This window comes from Blennius ocellaris, assembly GCF_963422515.1.
Source record: "Blennius ocellaris genome assembly, chromosome: 18".
NCBI classification, from domain to species: Eukaryota; Metazoa; Chordata; class Actinopteri; order Blenniiformes; family Blenniidae; genus Blennius; species Blennius ocellaris.
Window position 1 is genome coordinate 9,783,114 of NC_137667.1, and position 24,502 is coordinate 9,807,615.

The 24,502-nt window shown below is 39.3% G+C and overlaps 1 protein-coding gene across 2 annotated transcripts in view; it reads right to left on the bottom strand.

Moving 5' to 3' along the window:
• LOC308143693 (glutamate receptor ionotropic, kainate 2-like) overlaps positions 1-24,502 on the bottom strand; it is a gene marked incomplete at both ends in the record, with an annotated part of 62,779 nt that overhangs the window by 36,621 nt on the left and 1,656 nt on the right. Inside the window, 3 exons of one of the 2 annotated variants that reach the window (XM_080514581.1) lie at positions 2,114-2,295; positions 4,783-5,040; positions 6,621-6,788. In XM_080514581.1, the coding sequence (XP_080370707.1) occupies positions 2,114-2,295; positions 4,783-5,040; positions 6,621-6,788 (608 nt within the window). Of the gene's footprint in view, positions 1-2,113; positions 2,296-4,776; positions 5,041-6,620; positions 6,789-24,502 lie in introns of both variants that reach the window. The other variant, XM_080514580.1, reaches the window with a different exon arrangement.

Genomic DNA, 24,502 nt, shown 5'->3' on the forward strand with positions numbered 1-24,502 from the left:
GGGCAGCGCAGCCATGTGTCAGCAGAGTGGAGAGCAGAGGAGTGAGCACAGCTTTGCAGTGCTCGGTGTGGCAGTAGCGGGTGCCAGTTCAAATAGATTTGGGACTGAGCTGTGAGGAAAAGCAGGATTTAGTTACAGAGGAACCTATTAAGGCCTCATTCAGTCTATTTAGTGGTCATCTCATGTGGGATAATTATTTCAAAGATTAAATATAAGTACACAAAAAAACAGTCTTATGTCTTTTTAATGTCCATAAGGGAGAGGTGGAGGAAAGTCCGGTTTGTGTGGCAAGCAAACTGGACCGTGTCCAGCGAGCTCTGGAGCATAGCCTTGCTATTTGACACAACTGCTCTCTCAAAACACTTCATGATGATTGATGTGACTGCATTGGAACGATTGTCATGTAGGCAGGTCAATGCTTGTTGAAATGATGAATGAAAAAGCCATCCTGGAAGGACATACACACAAACTAAAAGCAACCAGGCCTTTTTGTGTCTTTACGCAGCAGCTGTTATGTTGAAGTCTGAACAACTTTATCAAAAAATCAAGGCTCTCTTTTGTGCATGATTACATTATCATTGAATGCATAAGGAATAATGGGTTATCATGTTACTATAATTAATGATTGAACGCAGACCAAAATAAGATGTGTGCACTACCACACAATGAATCAGCCATTAGACTGGCCCATACAGTGGTGACAGCTCAGCGAACATACCAAAGCAACACCACAATAATACTACATGCACAATATTAAGACAGGTCTAATTGACCATGTCAATTTAAATAATCACAAGTTACTTTTCCAAGTAACTACCGGTATGTGCTTTTGCTCTCAGTACAAAGCAAAGTTACTTCACTACTTTTTAAAGAAGTGAAATTAAATGCTGCCTTCCACATCAGATGACACCTTTAGTATAAAAAGAAATATACATATAATAAATATAATAATAATCTAATATAATAAGAAATAATATAAATATAAATCAAAATTCATATAGTATTCAAGCAGGATTTGTATTCATATTTGTCACCACAATAACAACCTTCATTGTCTTATAACTCCACGTGGGTTCATGCGCACCACAACAAATAACAAGCTAATGATTCACAATAATAAATAATCCTTCTAGTTGTTTCCCATAGACACACAGCTGTAAAAAGAATTCAAGCAGTGCAAAAGCCTGCGAGAAGACTTCAATTTAATAAGAACCCCCACAGTTCTCATGAATAATGTGCTTCTGTTAAATGAATTTAACATGCCTGTGAGCAGAATCAAACTTTCTAATTAAAAAAACTTTATTGTGCAATGGAGAGCATCCATTATGACGGGTCACTAGTAGAGATTTAATATGCAAGAAAGAGATTAAAGATGCACAGAGCAGAAAGTAGGTATTTAAATCATTTGCATTAGAGCCTAACCAGAGGAGGAGTAATAAAGTATATATATATGAGCTTATTGTTTTAGCGCACGAGGATAATTGGTATACTGTGAGTCTCCTTATCAAGTCTACAATATTATACAGGGAAATTATAGAAATATTAATGTTGCAGTTTGCTCAATTTTGATGAAAATCATTAAATATAATATAATTAGTATGGTTACGCATGGTTGGCTGGAAACACAATCATACTGCTTCTCTTGTCATTTATATGAGGTTAACTGACCAAAGTCTGTTACGCTATTTCTATTTCCGAATTACTTCTCCCTCTTTCAGGTAAATAACCATATTTGGTAACGATGACGATCCAAAACTCCTGCTTTACACTTTGAACAAAACCTATGTTGTCTTTTGTACCATTTGCAAATACATAATCTCAATTCACCAAGACAATTCAATTTACCCAAATGATGCTTTATAGATGAAAATAAAAAAATTTATTGGTGGAGACTTAAAGTTGGTAGTTTTACCAGATGGGGGTCACAAAATGTCATGACCCTTGAAATAAATCCAAAGAAGAATTAATCCCATTTAAAGCTTTGAAATCTGAAATATTAGGCATGAAATCCATATTATATATTATTTTTATATTGCTTCAGGCCTTCATGAAAACTACTTGGATTCATGATGTATTTGAATAATTGTCGCAGCTCATCAAGTTCGGCTCATACCTGTTTGAGTATCCAGGCGGCCATCTCATGGCTGCAGTCAAAGATCACGTGGAACTCCTTCGCCTTCTTCATCTCCTTCAGAAGTGGCTTGGCATCCTTGGTCTCTGTGGGCAGCTGTCGGATCTTCAAACGGATGTTGTATCGTGACGGTGCCTTGATCAGCTCTTGCAGTCGAATGAGACCTGCAGACAAAAAGGGAAACATAGAGCGAGCATTTTTACAGATGCTGCAAAATGCTGTGCTTGATCTACCGCCATTTTGAAGCAGCTCTGATTTTAAAGAGGCCATGCAAACAAACTACAACGAGGTTTTCTTAGCAGTAAAAAAAGGCTCATATGCATGCCTTCCTAATCCACACTCTATTGATCCTCCTACTCATGCTTGGCAAACAAACAGACTGCCACAGACCTATCAGAAGGATGCGAGACAGAGCCAACATTCTGCATTATTTTACAGCAAGAGCACAAAATAGAAAAGAGCTCTATCTGCACCCTCCTACAGAAACTTCCATTTCGACAGAATCTTTCTAAATGTTGATTTGCTTCTGTCTTCCCTGATATCATACAGCAGCATGGAATAGGCTCAATTTCATCGTGATGGAAAATCACGGTCAGTCCCAACTCTTCCAGCTCTCTCGCACGCACACTTCAGATGTGCTCTGATGAGATAGGCTCCGTTTGGCCAGCTTGTACTTGCCCCAGGGGAGCCTGATTCCGCCGTCACATATTGAGCTACAATCTTCACCTTTCATTTCTCGACCACACGCTCAGGTAGAAAGCTCTCCGGGAGATACTGTGATGAGATTACAATGAGTTTCTCCCTGAGTAAAGAACTTCAGAGTCCAGGGATGAAAGAGGCTGGATTGATGGGAGAGATGATTACATGTCATGGGTATAAAAATGGATGGAACAGCGAGGATAGTTTGAGAGGGAACTGGAGAGAGATGGGATTTTTTTTCTCTTCTTCTTCATGGAACCACTTTAAGATAGCTCAGCCTATTTTTTTTTTTTATTTTTATTTTTTTTTTTAAATGAAGTGCTGTGTGAGCAGTTTAATGGTCTTACTGTGAGTGGGGCTGGGTCTCCCTGAGGCCTATAGAAAAATTGGTGTGAAATAGGAACATGCAGGTCTTGTTGTGAAAAGTACCATTGTACATAGGAATAGTGAACCTCCTAGAGCTTTCCTCAGGTAATCCCAATAGATCCCCACTCCAGGGCATGTCTGCATCTCTCTGTTTTTGTTCATACTGACACTTTGGGAGGTGTTAAGCTCGAAAAAAAAATCTGTCAAGGGAGCTCAACGTTTGGGAAACACTGTCAGTGTAGATGTTTGCGGGCTCTGGCTAATGCCTTCAGACTTTCCCCCTGGATCTTCTAACGGCTGTGTGTGAATATTTTATCCCCTCCGATAGTTTTTCCTGCCAGCCGTCAGATAGGCTCCAATCAGCAATGCGGGGCCCTGGAGCATGAAGCTGTGTGATTACAGCCCCAGACTGGGTAGAAGCAGAGGGGAGAAGCAACATGGGTATGCAGCTGTCACACTTTTCAGGGCGTCAGGTGTGGTGGAGCCAGAAATGCTCCATAGAAGAAGCCCGAGCTGCTTTTATGTGACAAAGAGAGAGTGAGGCAATGGGTTAACTCTTGGCATCTCTCTGGGACAGTTTGCGAGAGAATGGGGGTGTTAATGTACCGAGCTCAAAGGCAGGAAGTGAAGACAGGTCAAGGAGATGAGTTGGAATAATGTGGCAAGTGGGATGAGCCACAGGGATATCGTCCGAGGTTAACGTATGGGTGCTAGGTTGCTGGAGGATTGGTGGTTTACTGAAATGAAAGTTACAGATATGGAAGCTAGGACCTTGAAAGAAGACAAACAGCAGTAAAAGATGTAGTTTCAACACTAAAATTGATTAAAGGTTTTCAATTCAATAGGCTCAATTTCAGTTGTCAACTCAAAGACGATGCAAATTTGTTCCAAACGGGGAGTGAATTCATTAAACCACCTGTCTAAAATGTAAATCTCCTCTCAATTCCTGTGTAATTTACTTGCATTTAGTTGTCAACCACATCTTGCAAAATAGCTCATGAATTGTGAATCAGCAATCAAATATTGCTATCTTCTCTGGAGTAATTACACTCTACCGCATAAGTATCTCATAGCACTCCAGTTAAAATACAACGCGCCTTTTAAAATACATAATACGAGCCACTCCACAAAGTCACAGGATAGCCAAAATGGCTCGCAGACACATTTGATAGCCACCCTCAGAGATCAAGTGTCCCAGTGTGTTATTAATGGCTGTTGTCAGCCCCCACATACTACAATTCTGTGTTGCATTAATCCGAAGAGACGTTGGGTCATTCTGGGTAATGTGGTTCTCTCTCTCTTTTTTTTTCTTCCCCATGCTGCTGCTCACTCTCATGGAAGACTGACATGGGCAGCACCTGGAGGACTGAGGCAGAACAGTAAGCTATTGATTTCTGAATTAACTTGACAGGTTACAAAGCACTCACTGAACTCTGCAGTGCTGCTTTTGGTAGTTCAAGTACTTTTTTTTCTTTCTTTCTTCTGGACACTTAAAATGATAAAAGTTTTAAAAATGGCCACAGTCATCACCACACAATACAAACACCCCAGAGAAAGATAAAGACAGACACCAACTGTACCTGTACCTGTGCTGTCGTCATAGACCACAGTGACGGTTCTCCACTTGAAGAAGTGCACCAGGTCAAGGATAGCTCTACTGAGGGAGGAGAAGTCAGGATACAGGCTGACATAGTACGAGTCCCTGTTGTCTGACACTTGATGCTTCCACTTGGTTTGGATGTGGGGCACTCCCAAAGCATTGCAGATGGACTGGACAGCATTTGCCGATGAGCTGTGTGAGGGGCCAAAAATGGCCGCCACTCCGAGGGAAAGCTGGTCACATGCTATAAAGGGAGCAAGAGAAGGGCATAAATTAGCATGACATTTGTGCTGGGCTTTCAAATTTCACTATGTTCAAGATTTTCTTAATTTATTCATTGCTCAAATATGTCACCGCAGCTACTCAACCCTAACAAATCATTTATAATGTCCACAATGTTGCTGTTAATCATCATTTGGGCACAATGAAAAACGTTCTATGCATATTCTCATTTGTCCAAGGAGGAGAGATCTGAAAGAAATTGAATCAGGTCAACCAGAGTTGATCATGTGTGGCATCACCAGTTCCTGCTGTTCTTCTGACTCAGCTCTTTACTATTGCTGACATGTATGCATTTGCATGCTTGAATGCAATCTGAAACCATATTTTTGCATGACTCATTATATATGTCATATAAACTGATATGCCGGAGATCGTGAAGCACCAGCAATTAAGTTAGAAAGACAGGTATGAATGTGCAGCTTTCAAAAAAGCATTAAATGTGTACTGAATGATGGTATGATGGAAGATATTTTGATTTCAGATGCAAATCTTTACATGGTCTTTAAACTTTCAGGCAATTAGTAGCTCATTTGAATGAATAAATGTCAGGTCTTTGTGGATGTTTTGTTTGCACAGGCTATGTTCATTATGAATCACAGGAAAGCACACTGAATTTATTTATGATTACTACAGTGTTTATTCATCTACAACTCCATATCATAATAAAAAGTGAGTAATTATTGTTTAGTGAGCAGTAAACTGAAACCGTTGCCGCTGTTTTGCATAAAACCTTTCGGGTTCAAAAGTAGAATATATCAGCAGGTTTTATATTTTTTGACTTGAGTTTGGAGTGAAAATGGTTTTGAATGGGTCTCTCACACACACACACACACACACACACACACACTAAGGAAAAAAGTACATGACGTACCACCTGAATTATCCTCATCTGGATGTTTTAGGAATGCTAGTTTTTCATTTAAGAAGAAAACGTCCCTTTACGAAAAAATGTGTGTGTGAGTTACCACTTTTAAAGAGAAAACCTTCTCTCTAAAGATTTCTGAGATGATATCATGAAAACAAGGTTTAAGTACAGGGTACAATTAATAATATCAGTCAAACAAGCCTTTTAGGCAAAAATAATATTATAAATGAAGAGAACGAGTAAAAGGTTTAGTAATATAAAAATGCATTCATGGCAAGAGAGTGTGAGTTTAGAATCATATGTGTGAGAATTGGCAGCTCTGCATCAGGGACCTTTTCAGTGGAGTGTACTAAATTACATTTGGACTGTACCACCACATCCTTAACTAATACATCACATTTTCAACTTGAAAGTAGTCGTATCAAAGCTGCTGCAGGTCATACTTAATTTTTTGATAATATTCGAGTGTAGATGGTTGGTTTCTTTGTACCTAATGGAGTTCAATTACTTTGTATGTTGCACACACAATGACAACAAAGACCTCCAGTTCAATTTAGCACTCAATAAATCAAAAAAGAGCCAGCAGTACACCGACGGTTGAATTGGCTTCCTGTGAAGCCTCTATTTCTGGTAGACATGCACTTGTTGATGTACTAAACATCATTTGGATGACTCACCTTTCCGGGACGCCTCAAAGCTGTCGAAGATGTTTATTCTCTGGATGTCATAGGTCAGGGTGGTGTTGGGGAGCAATGTACGGTTCCTGTTGATTGTGTTCAAGGCAAATTTAAAGGCTAGTTCCTCTGCTCCGGAGGGGCCGCTCTCAATGGATTCGAATATTCCTCCTGATGAGTTAAAGCAAACAGTCACAAGGAGAACAAACATAAGAGACCTCCAAAGTCATTTCAGCCTCCTGTAATTGCCATGGATTCCTGAGCACAGGCGACATTCAAGTAAATGATTGAAATGATGGAGGCAATTACAGCTCAAGCAGAGCTATCATTTTAATACCTCAGTATTTGTACTCATATTATCGAACCCATTGTGCTCCCGGCTTTATCCAACCTCAGTTCCACGCCGACACGAAACAGATTTACAGTGCAGATTAGATCGGGGCTGATTTGCATTCTGTGGCCGTCTGCACTGTAATTATAGGCAATTAACTGCATTAGGGGTTGAGTTCAAGGGTGGGTGCCCTTCTTTAACTCCGTCGCTCAAGCTTGACAGGAAAGTTCACTGTTCTTTTTTGTCCCATTGATTTCAGTTATTCTCAAACGAGAAGCAGGCAGAAAAAGCCCGACAGGAGCACAGAGAGCAGAGAAATTAAAAGAAAAAAGGCGGAGATATAGCCTGGGGAGCAAGAGCCTGGGGAGAAATCCCAAACACACTTTGAACCGGTGTAAAGAGAAGTGAGGATAATGAAGAAAAGGGTCAATGAAATGATGGATTAAGGTGCAATTAGGATATTGTAATCACACTCACTGAAAACAAATCAACCCAGCATTACATTTTATTGTTGATCTTGCAGATGTATATCTGCATCAGGATGCTCTCTATAGGAGAGCATCCTGATGGGAGTACCATGCAGTGCATTCCCGAGGAATCTTGTTATCTTTCAGATGTATATAACATTTACCCCACAAAATACTCATTAGCTGACATAGTAGAAGCCTCCACACATAAAACAAACAACACGCGCAGTTTCACCACGCTGTGCGAGACGCTGTAATTACAACCACGAAAGTAAGTTGTCAACTGGAAACAACTCCCTTCAGACTTGTCAATTATTTTGAGTTACACAAAGACGATTACGAGAGCTCCAGATGGTCCGTCAAAGTGGTTCAAAACTCGTAGCGATAGGAAGCAATGTTTGAACCAACCAACAACAAATGTGTCTCATTTCACCAACATTTTTTTTCCCAAACATATTTTAATTGGTATCATTCTTGCAATTGCAATTAAATTTACATGTTACTGAATTCCACACTTTTGGGAGACTATTTCTGCAATCCACTGTAAATTGTAAGTGTGTATTTTTGCAGTGGTGGATTTAGTAGGGAGCAGTGGAAGGTTTAAAGAGACCCACAGTGGCTTTTATTTCTCCCACTGGAATTTTTTTCCTACTACAGCGATTCAAACTAAGTTGCTTCTTAAACATCTTGACCAAAAAGGGACAACTTAGATTTTCGGATTGGCCACATTGTGACGCTATTCTTTCACCAAGACGATGTATTAGAATTATGGCCACTGAATGGGGAGAAAAAAATGATAATTAATATAGTAAAAATATTGTTTGAAAGTGGTTACAGTCAATTTCCTATTCTCTTTTTTTTCCCAGTGAAACCAATAATATATTCAATTTTGGATTTTGACCTGCAGGTTGCTAGTTGTCCATGTCTGCTCGAGGCAAATTACAGCCCGGGTTCCATGTGTACTACATACAAAAGCAGCATGAACAATCAGGACAGTACACGTACAAAAGCCCAGAGAAATGATGTCCAAGAAATATTTCATATTTATAAAAACACTCGAAAGTCAAGGAGGCGTGTTTCAGATTTGCCAGAACATCATCAGATCCACAAAGCTACATGTTTGTTTTTTTGTTTTTGTTTTAATTGGAGGCAGAGTGAGACATTTACCAGATATTTGGAAGACATTAAAAAGGAAGGATTTGATGTGAAAATACTCACTTGCTCATTGTTTGGCACAGATCAAAGCACAGTTAGTGTCTTTTCCATTTGAACTATCTTATTTGGGGGTTGTGCAAGTATTTCATCATACAAATTGTTTCTCATTTTTCACACAAGGCTGCACTAAGTCTGCATATGTGGAATATTAAAGTTTCAAAAATAAGAAAATAATAACAAAAAAAAACATTTTTGGAGGGAAAAGCACAATGCATCTCAACGACTAGTACACCTTTGAAAATTGGCCAAATCCCAAGAAAGCTTTACTGAAATCAAACTTAAAAGAGAATGTATGAGGGGGAAAAGATGAAAGGGGTCTGTGAGAGCAGCTCTGAGAAACACTCTTGGAGACGAGAGCAGAGTTCAGGAGTCCAGCCACGGCTCCCGTCCTCTCCGAGGACAGAGACTCGGTTTGACAAAATCCAAACTGAAGGAGTTTAAAGCCTGTTTATTGATTCAATTACAGAGAGCGGGGGTAAAAGTGAAACCCAAAGAAGAAAAAGCCAGAGATAACAATGCACTTTTGAAGATAGTGGAATAAAGAGACAGCGCTGTACAGTGATAGACATAACTGCTATAAATAGCATCTGGCCGTGGCAGCGAGTGATAGAGAATAAGTACGGGGGGAGCAAAGAAGATGTCATTAACCCAGGGGACTGAGCTTTATCACTGTCACCAGGGCGCAGCCATATACTTGAGTTTTAAGGTTTTTTTTATGATATCTTCTTTTGTAAAAAAAAAAATAATAGTCCAACACAGTCCAAAGTGGAAGTAATGTTGCAGCATATGGGCCAACTTATAAAACACACAATCACACTAAAGCACCGACATTTTTCTTGCTCCACTATGTCACTGAGTGAGCTATAATAATGAGTTTTCCCTCCTCCATACAGTAAAGATGATGCTATTCGTGGCGTTTCATTTTATTGAAATGTCACATTAATCTTGGAAAGAATGCATACTCAAAATTCATCATTACAGATGATAGAAATCATGTCAGCCTGACCTAATAGATGATTATTACACTATTGCCCCAGGGGAGCATACTGAGCTGCACTGACCTGCTCAACGAGTCTGAAAATGAGCTGGGTGTTACGATATGGTCATCAGATTTCTTTGGCAGACTGTTGGGATTGGACCTCCCGCTTTAATAAAACACGTATTTATCATGCATAAAATCTGCAGAGGACAACAAAAAATACTGAGTATGAGCACTTTTCAAGACCAGAGAGGATTTTTCAGTGTTTGAAGGGAAGTCATTGATAAATTTGAACATTTAAAATCAACCTAAGGGTATGTCTGAAGGATATTTAAAGACTTGGTTATAATTTCTCACTAATTTGACCATCTATAACTTGATTATTATTTGCATTTTTTGTCTAAAAGGATGAACTTTTTATTGACTTTCTATAGACAGTTTTACAATTTTGATTCAACATTGAAATATGAATTGCTGGACAAAATGGTTGTACTTAAAAATCTAAATATTGTTACTTATTCATGTTTGATGTGCACCGTATAAACATTATGAGCAAATGTAGAGACACATACTGTAAGGTTACTATTCTTCCATATTTTCAAGATAAAAACGTTGTTCAGGTGCAATGATGCACAGACTCGGATGCAAACTCACTTTTTTATTTTAAGTGATTTATTTTATAGTAATTCATTTTCAAAATGATTTTTGGAACACACAGGAAGGTACCAGACACAGTCACTTAAAGATTCTGAGAAAAAGCTTTTGGGGATGCATCATGTTATCTGAATACCGAATACACATTTTAAAGCATTTTGGCACTCAGTATTGCCAGTCACTGATACATCTTAAGGTGTCCCACTATACAGTTTATGCACATTGGGGAATACTTGCACTCAAACCAGGTTTCCATTTGCTTAAAAGTCTAATATCACCCCATTTATCACTTTTCTATCCACACTCCTCTCTCTTGCTTTTCTGGTCTGTCTGATTGCAAGTGTGTGAGTTACTGCAGAAATAATCAGCATGTGCTTGTGTATGTGTGTGTTTGTGTGTGAATTATAGCATCCCCATCATTGGGACTGGTGTGAATTATAGTGCAAATGAAAGCTCTGAGTGAGTTATGAGCTGGATAATCACCCTGACGAGAAAACAGGCGCACTGATCTGAGTGTCTCACTGTAAAAGAGGAGAGGAAACAGAGCTGAAAGTCGAGATGACTTCCTCTGTATATTTAACTCCCTTTTAATGTTTTCCAACAGTTAATGAAGTGTCTTTTGGATGGCACATCATGCAATAACTGGCTTAACTTGCAACGAAAGTGAAGTTAATTCAAAATTAATTTGTGTAAACAAAAATCATTCATCTCTGAAGGACATACTTCACAAGCAACAGGGATAGATTCTCTTTGGAAAAAGGATGCAAAGTGAAGCACGACAATGAGCCATTACATTATGAAGCTGTGCTTCGTGTTGTGGAAGTCCCACTTTTGCTACTAAAACAGTTCTGACCCATCAAGACATGAACTCCACTTCTTTGGCCAGCAAATCTGATAAGTGCTCATGACTACGTTGCTCGCTCGTGACTTGCTCCTTATGGATGTTCCCCTCTGTGGAGGGGAACAACCCCAGAAGAGCTGCAGCTTTGGAGATACTTGAACTTCAGTTGCTATGCTTAGATGTTTCTCTGCTTCAGATCTTCAACTGCTCCTCACTGACGTATCATGAAAAAGTATCATTAATAGATGTGTAGTGATATGGGTGATTATTCTGAGCAATGATTGTAATGCTCATGTGTTTTCATGCTGATTAAAAAAAAAAAATACAGAGCTCCATCTCCACTGTGTATCATATAAAAAAATAGAGCTACTTACAAAACTATGAATGAAAACACAATTATATCCCAAGGATGCTCTTGTACTATGGGAGATGGAAGTAAGATATGTTGCCATGGCAACACGTGCTTCTATGTTATGGCTGAAAGGCATCGGCTGTTTTGGAATGGCAGCAGCTGATTGGTGCACGAGGGGCATTGTGATAGTGTGGACGGCCTGTCTCTGTGACTAATGACCCACGGTGCAGCTGCAGGATGGCGGTGGGCTGCAAGGTGGCTGCTATGGAAACCAGCGAGGAACTTTGTCCCTAAGGCAAGTGGCCCAGGTATGCACAAGTGGTCGAGCGGTTAGGCTTTGAGGACTTCGCCCATCAAACCCCAACCCTTGAGCCTCTATCTGTCTCCGTCTGTCTTTCAACTAGTGAGAATCTGTGCTGGGAGCCAATAGGCAGGACGCAAAAGTGATGGAAATGCTCCATAAATATCCCTGAAATTCCCAGTGGTTGCGCTCCCTGACATGTTTGGCGGTGAATGGGACGTGATGCATGAAGGCCTGCAGAGAGTCGCTGCCCCTGGTCATTAATCTGACGCTCCCCTTGGTGGATTGGTGGACTGACCTTCCTGTGCTGCATAAGGGCCACTTCTCTTTCTACCTGAAGCTCCCCAGAAATCTGACCGGGTGTGGGATACAGTAACTGTGTATGGCCATAGTACATAATTCATGATCTGAAGGTCCAGGCTGAACAAACACCTATAAGCTATTCGGACCATTGCATAGTTTGCTGTTGATGAAATGTATTTTTAGACATGATTGTTCCCTATTTCCCACCAGCATCATTCTCTGGACAGGCACTAACTGGGAAGATGCTCAACATCCTTGCTCTTGTCTTGAGAGTAAGACTTTATGATGTGAGAGAAAGCTCTCCAGAAACAGATCTCATAATTAATTGACACATAATGAGCATCTCCTGAATAACTCAGCACCAAGGACTTGATGATGAGTTAAAAGAGAACAGACTATAGGAGAAACTCTATCAATAGATCATCAGGTAATGAGAAGTTCAGAAATATCTGTGAAAGAGATCAGCAATCACTTGTTTCATCAATCACTCCTGATTAAGTCTGAACCAGCTGCAAAGTGGCACATCGTAACCACTCATTTACCCCTGGAGTTTACATTTAGACAAACCCGAAACGCACAAAATAGCAGCTAATTATTAGCTCATTAGTGATCCGTGAGTCCTTAGTAGTTCATTATCTGGCTCAGTGTTAATCATGGATGGCTTATGAAGAAAGGAATAATTAATTAGCATTGCTGATCTTTATGAGCTAATCATAACCCGATAAATGGAAATCAAACTTTTAAAAAGTAGCTTGAGCGAACATCAGTTTCGCTGTTGTTATCCAACTTGTTTGGCTTGTAGTTGATATTTTCTTCAGAAAAGAATCCCGCCTGTCACCCTAAAGCCTCTTGACACTGGACTGGACTGTCACCTGCCACTGCTGGACGCTAAGCCTCCGGCTGACTCACACGGTGGAACATACCAGCGCCAAAACACACAATCACACACGCCAAAGATTGAGACTAAATAAACCTGTCGTGCTAAGAAACAACTGAATCCAGGGAAAAAGTGAGTGATGTGAGAAGTTAAAGCTCATGCCTGCAGGCATTCAAAGACACCTAAGTCTACTTGCACGCAGAGTAATAATTAGCTTGCCCACTGTTGAAAGATCAATCTCATCAATCTCCTGTAATGAGCATGCACATAGTCTTCAATTAGAAATGTGTGCATGGCTCTCGTCCCTGACCCGACTCCAAGTGGGAAACCAGTGATCATATAACATGTATTAATTCAGAGCACTGGCAACAGATGTGCTAATTTGCGAGAATCTCTCTATTCATAATAATGTGCCAGATCCCTCCTCAAAATACGTGCTAATTTGCAAGGGCTTATTGTGAATGTGCTAAACTACCGGCTGACATTTTGTGTGCTAATTTGTCAAGCAGGGACCCCTTTTGGTACTAATTGTGCCAAACTGTGAGTACACTTCCACAGGCCTTGAATTGCTGCATCCCTAAATGACTTCTGTATGCTTGCATTTTCCTTCCTCTCCTCTGCTCTCAAATTGTGAATGCAACAGAAAAGAAACACACAGTTACTGTGAAAATAAGATGTATAAGTACCAAGTGCGCGCGCACACACACACACACACACACACACACACACACACACACACACACACACACACACACACACACACACACACACACACACACACACACACACACACACACACACACACACCTCTTGGGATTACACAAACCTCTTAAAGAAACATAGGACCGTAGCTGGAGTCAACGGCTATGGTTGTTTAGTCGTATCATCAAACACACACACACATGCTATGAGGCAATAACAGCTTGTTCCACAGAGGAAAAGCTACTTGGTAAACATGAGGTCACCACTACAGTTCTACTATAATGATGTGTTTTATTAAAAAGCGCTATTTTGCTGAAATATTTCACAATATTATCATCTATTGTTCTAAGGTGGCAGCTAAGCGACAGCTACACGCTAGACTCACAATAGATGAACAGAAATGCAGTAGGAAGTAAGCAGGATTTTTTTTTTTTTTCAGTATAAGCACACCCACTATGAAGCTTTTCATCAAAATGGCATGCACACAGAGTAGTCCTTTAAAGGAAAACTGCACATCATACTGAGGAATAACCTTAAGTTCACCAAAATGTTTTATTTATAAGATAAAAAGACAAGGTCGCGTGATAATTTAAAAATTGCAAGCAAACTACGATTCGCTATTGTTTGCATTGGAAAAAGTTAAATGTCTATTTGGTAAATTACATAAAATTTCATACCCTAAAGACAAAACTCTTTATGCGCAATGGGCAGAAAAAAAAAGTATTTTGATGCATCTCACGTACACAAATCAAGAGAAGCAGGAGGATAAAAAGCCCTGATAGGAAGAGCAGTAAAAGCCTCAGTAAATATTGTCAATGTTTTCAAGCAAGTAGCATTCAATTGTCTTTATGTAGCATCTCTGAGGGACACTCTGGAGATCTTTCTCTCACTGTTTGTGCGACGGGAAGATGTAGTGAGACTGGAAGGGTTTGTTTGCAATGAATCTTTGCCACCTGCACAAATATTTTAGGATTCATCATGAGCTAGGTGGGATGCAAGTACGAAAACATACTCGTGCAAAAAAACAAAACAAAAAACAGACCTAAATATATCTGAGGATTTGCGTGATTTACAACGGACGTGCGATAACACTCATACAAAATAACAATAATAAACTAGATAATAGAATGATAAAATAATAAAATAATAAATGATATTGCAAATTCATTTTATGCTGTTTTGAAACTGCAATGAATGACTCTACAGTTCGGAAGAATAGAGAATGCATTTGAAATAACTTCTTTCAAAAAGTCCAGACAAAATCAATGAATTATAGCATGCCGAGGAAGTAGCATACATTTTCCCTTATCATTTAATTGGAAAATAATGCAAAAAAAAAAAAAAACCCTTACAATTTACCATGGAATAACTACATTATTATCAAAACCCACCAACGTATATTATCATATTGAGCAGCAAATTATAAAAATGCTGAATCACTGGCCTCCTCGATCACAACCTCACACTGACTTTTATTGATTTTAATCCCAGTTATGATATGTTATTTTAATCTTTGAAGTCATAGCATAATTTTCTTATGTTATTGCTCTCATCCAAATAATTTGGCTTGTTGATATTATTATTATTATTATTATTATTATTATTATTATTATTATTATTATTATTCAAGTGACTGGGTGGCATATATTTGGCTGGCTGTGTTGATAAAATGGGAGGAGCTGAACAGACTCATATAATAATGCAGAAATAAAGCAACCAAGTTTTTAATCATCCAACAAATACAGCCATAGGTACTTTATATTGCAGCTGTGGCATTGAAACATTGTATTTGAGAGGAATAGAAAGGCCTGTTTGACAAAAGCATATGTATTCTGAGAAAAATATAGAGGCTTTCACATTCTGAAGATTTTAAGAGCCTTGAAGATCTCATCCGTCTTATCCGACTGTCATGTATAAATATGAGTATTCCCAAAACTCCACTCACAAGGTCATACAGTTCAAATAAATAATACAAATCTCAAAACTGCAGTCAGGCACTTTTTCCCTGCGGCACTGGAAATGTGTGATTTGGTTCTGCATCGGCATAGGAAGTGGGTGGCACCACTTACTGTATTTAACGGAATGCCTCCCACTGCTTCATGCCTCACCCATCTGCAATTTCTTTCCGGACGCCCCATCTTTTCTTCTACTTCATCATGCCCGCGCGCGCATACACATCTCACGGTGGCCTCGGCAGGTGACAGATGGCGACCTCACAGCGCCGCTCACTGTAAACCGAGTTTTAATCAAGCCTAAGCACGTGTGAGAGATGCTAATTATCCACTGCAGGCTAAGAGAGTCCAGCGTGGAGAACATTGAGACTATGCATGTGCATCACTGGTTCATAATCATTTTCCCGCGATGTGATAAAAGTGCCACTTATTGCAGATGAGGAGTGTGAGGCAGGGGTGGACTGGCTGTTTTGAGCATTCTCAGATATTCCAGCCCTCAAGTTGTAACACTCGGTAAGAATAAATATCGATAGGAACTTGACGAACAGTCATATAATAGTCGTTTGAAAAACTCAATTATGTTAAACTTTCACTGGGCAAGTGGTCATATTTGTTTATATTTGCATGTATATTAAAAATGACAATATTACGGGTATAAAATTAATAGTCTATTAAAACATATTTATTTAACTTACTTGACTTGTTCTAAGAGTAACTGACATTCAAACTGTAAAAATAATCTGCAGTGCAAACCCATAAGTGGAGCAGTTGTGACATTTGCAGAGTATTTATAAAGACCTATCTATCCCAACACCTATTAACAATAACATATATTATGTAACATCGGCCATTGAAATCTACTCCATGTGAGATACAGTTGAAGGACAGCTGAGGGGAACGACGTGGTTCAAGATCTCTGAGAACTGCCTCAAACACTTGCCCTATCGTTTTGACAAAACACCCCCTGCCCCGTGCTTGGTAATATTACTAATGACTAAGGTAATTCTTTTTTAAAAAGTGCATCATATTTACTTCATGCAAAAGTGCATAAAGTGAACTGATAGTGTGTACAAGCTTTTCAAATTGATGAATCAACATCATGAAACATGCGGGTTAACACGTTAATTTTTAAATCAATAAATTAAGACAACATTTCTGCTCCAAGAAAAGCTTAAGACTTGTATCTTAATCTATGATTTCTCAGTTATCTGTCAATCTTGTCATTATATACAGCCATGACAACAATTCATTATTTTTATATTTCAGGTTGAATGTCATTCTTTTCAAAGACAGGATTATCTCACATTAGAAAATCTCAGAAGAATGACTTGAGCATTCATGTGACTTAGCCGACTTTCGTGTTGAACTCAAGCGAAGTTCAATTAATAGTGCTGCGATTAGGCCGCAGGAAATTATTCGGGACTCTATTGTCATCGGTTCTCCTTTCACTGGTCACTATCTAGTCCTCTCGGTTCTCCTGCTCATCAAAATGGCCCTGTATTACACTCTACCCATTGTCATTTTGAACAAAATGGCTGTAAAATTAGACTTTCTTTCTTGTAGAAGGGCAGATGTTATCTCCCATCGGAGCCAAAGGTCAAGAATTAATTCAGGAGGCACCTCTTTAATTCTTGCAGCTGGGTTTGCACAGAGCAGAGGAAAAGGGAAAGGGGAGGGAAAAAAATCCAGACAGTTTACAAGATTGTCTTAATCTGATTACATTAGTCCTTTAAATATTCATGAATTTGGAGATTACTGCCAAAAAAAGCGATTATCTTTCATTAGTGAGACAATGAAGATTTGGCAATAGTATATAAGGAAATATAAAGTAAGGGCAGATCCACCCATAGTCTAACACAAAACATTGCCCTTATTATAACTTCCTTAACTCCTCAAAGCTTTTCCTTCTCATTTCTGGGCAAGTGATAATACATAGTAATTTCCTTATTTCTGTTTATTTCAAACTAAAAATGAAGTTAATGTCAGTAATAAAATAAAATAAAAACGTAGTATTGTAGGCGCAGCTTGATTCATTTTCTTTTTTTTGGCATTTGCAGTAAAAATGACAAAATGTTTCACTTTTGCTTCAACTTCTTCTACACTGACATAAACACAGATATATTTTTTCGCTTTGTGAATGAGCTCTATCTACAAAGTTTTATAACCTGTCGGAGAAATATATCCTGCTTAATCTATTTTTGAAGCTACAAATCATGAAATATGATGAATTTAGGGCAGTTTCCCAAAGAGTTAACCTACAAAAAAAATTCCTGTGGGATATTGGTGAGGGTCCTACCAAGGGTTAAAAAGCTCGGAAAATGGCTGTATCAAAGGGACTGTTCTGTTTGAAGGCTTCAGGTGAGTGCCCTGCTCGAGGATCACATGTCTCATGTATGATAGAGACTTTATGAAGTGAGTCATAACGTTAAAAGCACAATGTCTATTTCAGGATCAAGAATGTTCTCTGAAAAAAAACCAAAAAAAAAAACTCCAGTGAAAATGTATTTATTTTTTTGCTTTAAAATTGAAAGGTACAATAAGAAACCGAAGCCTGGAATGTGCATGTCAAGCAATGAATTGTGCCTTTGTGCGCAAGGACACAGACCAGGGGACCGGGAGAAAGAAAGGCTAGATCACAGCGAGAGAGAACAAAGTGGGGGAGACAAGCTGAGAGCCAAAGGGAGACAAAGACGACATGGAAAGGAAGGACAGAGAAGGACAAAGGAAAATAAATTATGAAAGGGGAATAAAATGGACGGAAAACTTTATTTTCAGGATATTAATTTGATGCTGAAAGAGCACCTCACTGTCACCATCATGCCATCGCCAAACAGCCTGTCAGATGGGTTTCAAGAATAATAAGTGGGCTCAAGGTAGAAGCTTGTGTGGTCTGACAGCCACAAAGAGGAAAGTTTAAACAGGAGAAGGAGAAACATAAGGAAGAGATAGATGGAAAAGGCACAAAAATAGATGAGTGAAGAAGAGTGCAAGAGAGAAAAATTGAGAATAAAAGAGGTCACAGGAGGCAGATAAAAGGCACTCAATTAAACGACTGAATGGATGGTCTATTAGACCTGAACGGACACCTGCACCCTTCCTCTGCCTCTCTCTCAGCCACGGGGTAGCAAAATGTCAGCTCCTGGTTTGGGTTCATCAGCCTCCCATCAGCCACTGCTGTACACATGCTGGCTGATAATCAGTGCTACAGGTACACTCCGCTGCAATGCTGTGTCAATTTTTCTTGCTTGTTCTGCAAACATGCACTGCCACTTGCAGACGGAGAGAGAAATAAAAAAAAAGGAGACCTGTATGCCGACTCCAGCAAGGGAACTAGCCACAGGCTCACAGAAGAAACAAGGCACTGAACAATAAAACCCTCTTAAATATGCTGGCTTCCTTTATCCCAATAAATAAGGAAACATCTATTAAAGATTAAAGTAGAAGAAGGATTATGATGATAAAATTGGTTCGAAATAAACTCTCCGGTTTTAATAATACTCCTAATCTTCAGTTGACTGTTTATTCCACCATATCTCACATTTAATAAGACCCCAGTGGGAAACAAGCACTGGACAGCTCATGGGCAGCTCTATCGGGGAAATTGGCTCAATTGGTTTCATTCTGCCTCTTCAAATTCTTAAAAAAAAGATTGCGCACGATAGGAAATCAATCCAAGTCTATTCGAGGCCAATCTGAACCTTAAACACACACACTAAGCATTGCAGATGTACGTGTCAGTAAAGACTGGACAGGAATGATATATTAAGTGAAAATAAAGGTTTAAGCATTAAAGATACAACAATTTTCAAGGCCATACTTATTAAAAGGATTGGTTCAAGTATACCTTCCATTTGTCACCTTTCGGCTCTTCAAACGTCTTCACAATCTGTCTTATTCAGACAGAATTAAACCTTTTGTCCGACGTGTTTCTAAAGGCACCCGTCTATTTACAAATTCCTTCACAACCGACACACTAGAGAGCAACACAAACACTTGCAAATCCTTTGAGCAAAGGGAAGGAAAAAAAAAGAAAAAGAAATTCAACATTACAGAGGGAGACATTTTGCATAGCCCCGGTGCATCTTGGACAATAGCACGTCATGCTGATTCAAAGAACATGATTTTAAGTAAGCCTGCCTCAATATGTCCTCCCACAGAGCCTATTTCCCCTTGTGTCCTTGGTTCACACAGAGAAGTGTTCATACATCTGACAGGCTATGCTGTCAATGGGAGCCCGGATTCTGCTCTCTTTCCTTACAGCCCATTGCCCCCCCCCCCCCCCCCCCCCCCTGCTCCTTTATTCAACTGGCTTGAGATGAAGGTGAATCACAGCATCCTCACCTGATCGGTGCCTTGCATCATAAGCAACACAGCCGCGGGGCATTCTGTAATCGATTGACTTGAGAATCCCATGTAGTTTGGACGTCGATGCTTTCATTTACGGTGTATGTGCCTGCAAATATGTTTACTCGCTCTGCTTGCTTGGATTTCTCCTTTAATTGCCACAGCTTGCAGAACACAATAAGGTATTGCTTTTGAATACAAAACCATTGTGAAATTGTAAATACAATAAGAGGCAATGACTGATCCTCCTACATGTTTTACTCATAAGACAAATACATAATAAACATTTACTCAACGTCCAATTAGCACCATCATCAGCTTCCATAGCAAACAACTGAGGCGTCAGGTTCAGGGCTTGCTTTTAAGCAATTACTACTGTTATGCTCTTATGAAGTTATAGGTCCAACATGTTACTGTCACATATGATGCAACGTGAAGTGTGGTATTTCAGAGAGTGAAAGCTCTCATGTTCACATGCTTTCAGGTGGAGGTACTCAGAACTATCAGTGAATAAATTAGCCAAGCATAATCTGCTGTCTTTTTTATATCTTCATATGGTCTTACTGAAATTGCAACAGCTTGCGGCTGCCTACATGCATTACTGATTAACACAGTGAATTTAATTAATACAATCTCACACATCCTGCATATAGATTACACATTTTACTGACCTTACATGTTTGCATTCTCACATAGTTTAATGGAACAGCCTGTGATGTACAGAGAGGAACTATCTGGGACTTGGCATCAGTTTCTTCACATATTTACCCCCCCCCCCCCAAAAAAAAAAAAAAAAGTAAAATAAAATAAATAAATAATAATAGCATTCTTTATTAATGTTACTTATTTTACAGTGTACAGGACCAAACATAGACTAGGCAGACACAATCAGGAAATACAAATAAAAACATGTTTTGGGTTTACTGTTCCATGGGAGACAGCAATATTTGTTTTGCTAAAGCATTTACACCTTTTCTCTTCAGTCAGAGCTATTTCATGCATATCTATTGTCCCTGGCACAATTTTAGCTTGCATAATGATACTGTTGACATTTATTCAGAGGTGTAGAGCATGACTCCTGGCCTCCCACTGTATTTCCACAGTACACTCCACTATCCTTTCTGTGTCTCTCTTCACAGAAGCCATCAGAAAACAGTAATAAAAGACCACAACAGAGAGTGGGCTGAGAGTGGACTGCTCTGAGGCAAACTAATCTATCTTTACTCTGTATCTGTTGGCCTCAACACTCACTGTTTTTCTTCTCACTCACACTTTACACGGACTCGCTCACTCTGTTCTCCGCTCTTCCTTAACAAACACTTTGTTTTTCTTACACCTCTCAGGGACATCATTTTTTCCCTCACATCTCTTCTGGTGGGAATGTGAGAAGGACAACTTCACAATATAAAAAGATGCAAAGAAAAAACTAAATAAATGATTGAAGAAAATATTGTAAGCTCTTTCAGCTGACCTTCAGTCAGTTCTCAGCCAGATAACTAGCGAGCAGGACGTGCGACAGGGCTCTTCTCAAGGGACTGTTTCCTGCACAATTGCACATATAACCCTAACCCCTTTGATACCCAGGGGAATCCTTGACTGACAATGACAAAGAGTGAGAGGCTGTAAATAATAAAAGCCAATACTGAAGTCAAGCCTACTGTGAGAAAACAGGAAAAACAAGGTCTTGGATGCATTATGGTTGCAAAAACACGACAAAATGTGAAAAAAAAAAAAGGCAATCATGTTGGAACCATCTTCCTAACAAACAAGGTCAATCAGCTAAAGCCTCCTTCAGTGTAAATATTATTTTTTCATGCGTGTCTTGGAATTCTAAAAAGAAACAGCATCTTAATACTAAGCACAACAGGAAAACTAATTTCATACCTCACAGATATTTGCCATTCTAAAATACCAAGAAATCTGAAGACTGAATTAATAACCATGGAGTCTTTTGTAACTGATGCATGACAACGAGACCTTCAAAGACTGAGGACTGTAAACATGTTTTAAAAATCCATCTAGATAGTTCCCTGCTTCAAGCTCATGTGCACTGCTGCATGCTAATGTAAGACAGATCTCCTCTTTGTTCTTGAAACCCACAGTGGGTATTTTTAAACCACGGAAATCATTTGCCAGCAGAGATAGTTTCATATTTCTATAAGCTATGGCGGGACCAAGTGACACATGAATATTTTAAGCAGCTTTGTGCCTATTTAAATGTGTTTGCTGTGAACATGCTGGCAGTGGGCCAGGGCACAGGGTGTTATCCATAATTCCTCCAATCCCAAACTGAACTCCAGCATGCTGATAATTCAGGCTGGCAGAGGGCTAAAGCACATCAAGTCAATTAACAGCAGACTCCCCTTGAATTTGTTCTCTTTACCCTTCCTTGTTCCCAACAACCTTGTAATTTTGCCACCACAAGAGAGCTAAAAGGATGAAGCATGTTAAATATTCAAAATGCAATAAGGGCATAAATCTAGGCAGGGTGTTGTGGAAGGAGATGGGATAACATCACCATTTTTCAGAGGAGACTCCACCTCTTGTCAAAGATAAAGAAAATTATTAGATTTTCATTCCAAAGACAATGTTGTATTATATATACCCTACGTCTGTAAAAGAAATAGAAAAACCACATGAGAACCACTGTTTCAACAATGCTGTCAGCAGCACTTGACAGCAAGAGGACATATTGCATCTGCCAATGCTGTTTGCAATATGTCAGTGATAATGTTATCACATAACCTCACAGTTGCAGACCAACTATGGACAGTGAAATTAAAAATACAATTTGTCTTGTTGTGGATTTCTGCATTTTATGAATATGATACTTTTTAAGGCAAAAAACAAAACAAAACTAAGCTATTGCTGGTGAAAAACAACTGCGATGACTCATTGCTTATGTGACAGATTCATTATTATTACGGCAGAAGCTCAACAAGATCATATATCCATAATGCCATATCAAAGGAGGCACATTAAGTTTCTAATGCCACTAAAGACAATAGAATTATGTTAAATATTGGGGAAAAAAATTTACTTGTAAATTTAGGTAATAACAATGTTGTTTTGGTTTCTTAGGTGCTGTTAAGCAGCTACATCCCAAATTATGTTTGCAACAAGCATTGGGCTACACTAGCGCTAACTTAATAAATGACCTGTAACCGTTATAAATGAGGAACACTGAACATAATAATTCAATTTGGTGTGAGAATTACCTCAGCATGTTTGCCTGCAGCTGGTGGCCCAAACACTTGTTTTCTTTTTTTACTCCACCTCCGAAACTTGTCGCTCGACATGGTGAGACTGATGCTGTGAATACAAAAGGCTCACGATGCTGTGGTGTTACAGTGTGAGTGTGTGTAAAGGTCTCAGCCTGACAGGAGAACAGTGGTTCCAACAATGTGAGCAGCCTGTCTGGGCCAGAATGGAACTTAGGGCAGGAAAAGGAACAGACAGACACAGGGGAGCTGACCTCCTCATTTAGCCAGCCTCCTGCAGGAGCAGCTGGGATTATCTGCTGAATAAGCACATCCTGCAGGACAGGAAAGGGTCTGGAAAAGGACCCGTGGATTCTACTTTCTCTCGGGGCTTTTATGAATTTCTCCAGCTGCAAATGCATTTACAATCACTGACATATGTTTTACTTGTTGGGATGAAATGACCATCTTCATCACCATTTATCTTTATCTTTGTGAAGCATATCTCTGTTACCAGTGATTTTTTTTCAAAGTGAATTCATTGAAATGGAGCCATATTGCAAACCAGAGACAATAAAGTGAATGCACCTGGAGTGGTTGCATAAAAAACAATGCATGCCAAGTATTTCATTGCATTACAAAACAATGGGTATGGCACTTTTGGCTGTTCAATAGGCTGCCATAATGTCAAGCGCATGAGTCGCTGTCCATGGTGCTGAACCAGTGGTCCATTGGTTTGCAGAAGTGTAAGACCATGGACAGCGCCCAGGCTTTTAACTGCATTTCAGCAGCTCCAGTGGGGGAGTGGAAGAAAAAATGTCAAGCGTGAACTTTACCTCGGAGCAAAGCATTTTACTGACACGAATCACATCTTATCTCGAGCAGTTACGTTTGTCTAGTAAGCTTTGCAGATGCAGCACACCGGTACAGGCAAAATATTTGAGCGTAGTGAAGTGAACGCAAACAAAAGTTCACCTTGGGTCATGTTTATCCATATATTTAGAATAATCATAATACGAATGCTGCATAAATGTCTGATGTGTGAAATTGGCTGCGATGCTGTATGTAAAGGCAAACACATCATTGTCATTGTTAGAGGCGGCAATAAACCGAAAAAAAAACAAATTCTCACAAGCAATTTTTTAGGGAGTCCAACTACAAATCCCTTTTTAGGCTGCCAGACACTGGCCCAAGTGGTTCCACTTTTAACTTATATGTGATTGTGTCTGTCCTAATCATATCTAAGTGTTTGAGGCATGAAAATGAAACAAGAATAGTCTGTCCAAAAATATAAGACTACCAGCTGGATTTAAGCCTGGCTGGATTTAAGCCTGGCTGTCAAGGATAATACTCAAATTCCTAGATCA